Source organism: Ostreococcus tauri, assembly GCF_000214015.3.
Source record: "Ostreococcus tauri WGS project CAID00000000 data, contig chromosome 11, whole genome shotgun sequence".
NCBI lineage: Eukaryota > Viridiplantae > Chlorophyta > Mamiellophyceae > Mamiellales > Bathycoccaceae > Ostreococcus > Ostreococcus tauri.
In genome coordinates, this window is record NC_014436.2 from 56,639 (window position 1) to 57,879 (window position 1,241).

General features: G+C 68.1%; 2 protein-coding genes across 2 annotated transcripts; one reads left to right on the forward strand and one right to left on the reverse strand.

The window, feature by feature from the left end:
- Window positions 1-331: 331 nt before the first annotated feature.
- Window positions 332-772, forward strand: OT_ostta11g00230 (Folate-sensitive fragile site protein Fra10Ac1; the record flags this gene model as incomplete). The annotated part of the gene is made up of 1 exon (XM_003081781.2): window positions 332-772. The coding sequence occupies one exon, from the start codon at window positions 332-334 to the stop codon at window positions 770-772; it is 441 nt and encodes a 146-aa protein (XP_003081829.2).
- Window positions 773-858: 86 nt separating this feature from the next.
- Window positions 859-1,098, reverse strand: OT_ostta11g00240 (unnamed product; the record flags this gene model as incomplete). Its single annotated transcript, XM_022982936.1, has 1 exon — window positions 859-1,098. One exon carries the CDS (start codon window positions 1,096-1,098, stop codon window positions 859-861), a length of 240 nt encoding a protein of 79 aa, XP_022839882.1.
- Window positions 1,099-1,241: the final 143 nt, after the last annotated feature.

A 1,241-nucleotide genomic window follows, 5' to 3' on the forward strand; every position in this document is an offset into this window, starting at 1 on the left:
TTATCGGCACCTCCGCCATCGTCCCCAATCGATCGTTTGACCGATCGTCGTCGACCTCCCTGGTCTCGCGCGCGTCCCCACCGACGACGCGCGCGCGGTGGACGCGCTCACGAGACGCGCGCCGCGCTTCCGAGACGCGCGACGCGCGATGCGTTCGCGCGCGTCGACGTACGGCGACGCGCTCGGCGAACACGATGACGTCCGCGCCGCCCGTGGACACGTCTGCGTTGGATAAACCCATCCGTTCGTGTGGGCGAACAGTCTCGCGTGGGCGCACGCCGTGTGCTTCACGGGCAGCTGTCGTCGTGCCGTCGCCGTTCGCTCGCGCGCGATGCGTCGCGCGCGCGCCGAAGACGTCGCCGAGCGCGCGCTGCGAGAGGTCGCGTCGCGCGCGCGCGCGCTGAGCCCGCGATCGAGGCACGCGGCGATGCTAAGCGCGTACGACGAGTGGTTCAAGGGGCCGAATGCGAAACGGCGACGCGGCGAAGCGCTGAGAGACGCGCCGTTCGCGGAGACGGACGCGGACGCGCTCGCGAGGGAGCACAGGTTCGTACGCGACGACGATGAGGATGGTCGACGACGGGGGGAGTGGGGGGTGAGATTGGCGCGAAGGTACCACGACGCGTTGTTCAAGACGTTTGGCGCGGCAACAGCGGCAGCATTAGCAGCATCGAGCCATCGAGCCTCTCGTCGACGTACTCGCGACACAGTCGTCGTATTCCGAGAGGAGTTTCGCTATACTTTAGCGGCTAACAGAACGGTTGGCCTTTGAAAACAACAATTTTCATCTACACGCTACCCGATGCCCGCTTCGCTGTGCCTAGAACGCGGAGACGAGCGCCGTCGACGTCACCACCGTCAACGTAACGCCTCCTCGACGTCCGTTATCGCACCATGGATGTTCTGCGCGTCATCTCTGCCTCGCTTCACCCATCGCGGCTCGACCAACGCGCGTAATCCCTCGTCCATCGCATCGAACGCGTCGCGCGCGCCGATTCCGCGCGCCACATCCTTCAATCCCGGCGCCCCGCACGCCTTCGCCGTCGTCACCGCGAACCCACACCCCCCCAGATCCCACACACTACGCGCGCACGACATCGTTGCCGCGCACCACGCCCCACCGGTCGCTCCACCGACGCAGTTCCGACACGTCTCCGCGCGCGCGCGCGCGCCCGCATCCATCCGCGCCCCGCGCGTCCCGCCCCACGCCGCGAGCACCGCCACCGCGACGCGCGTCCACC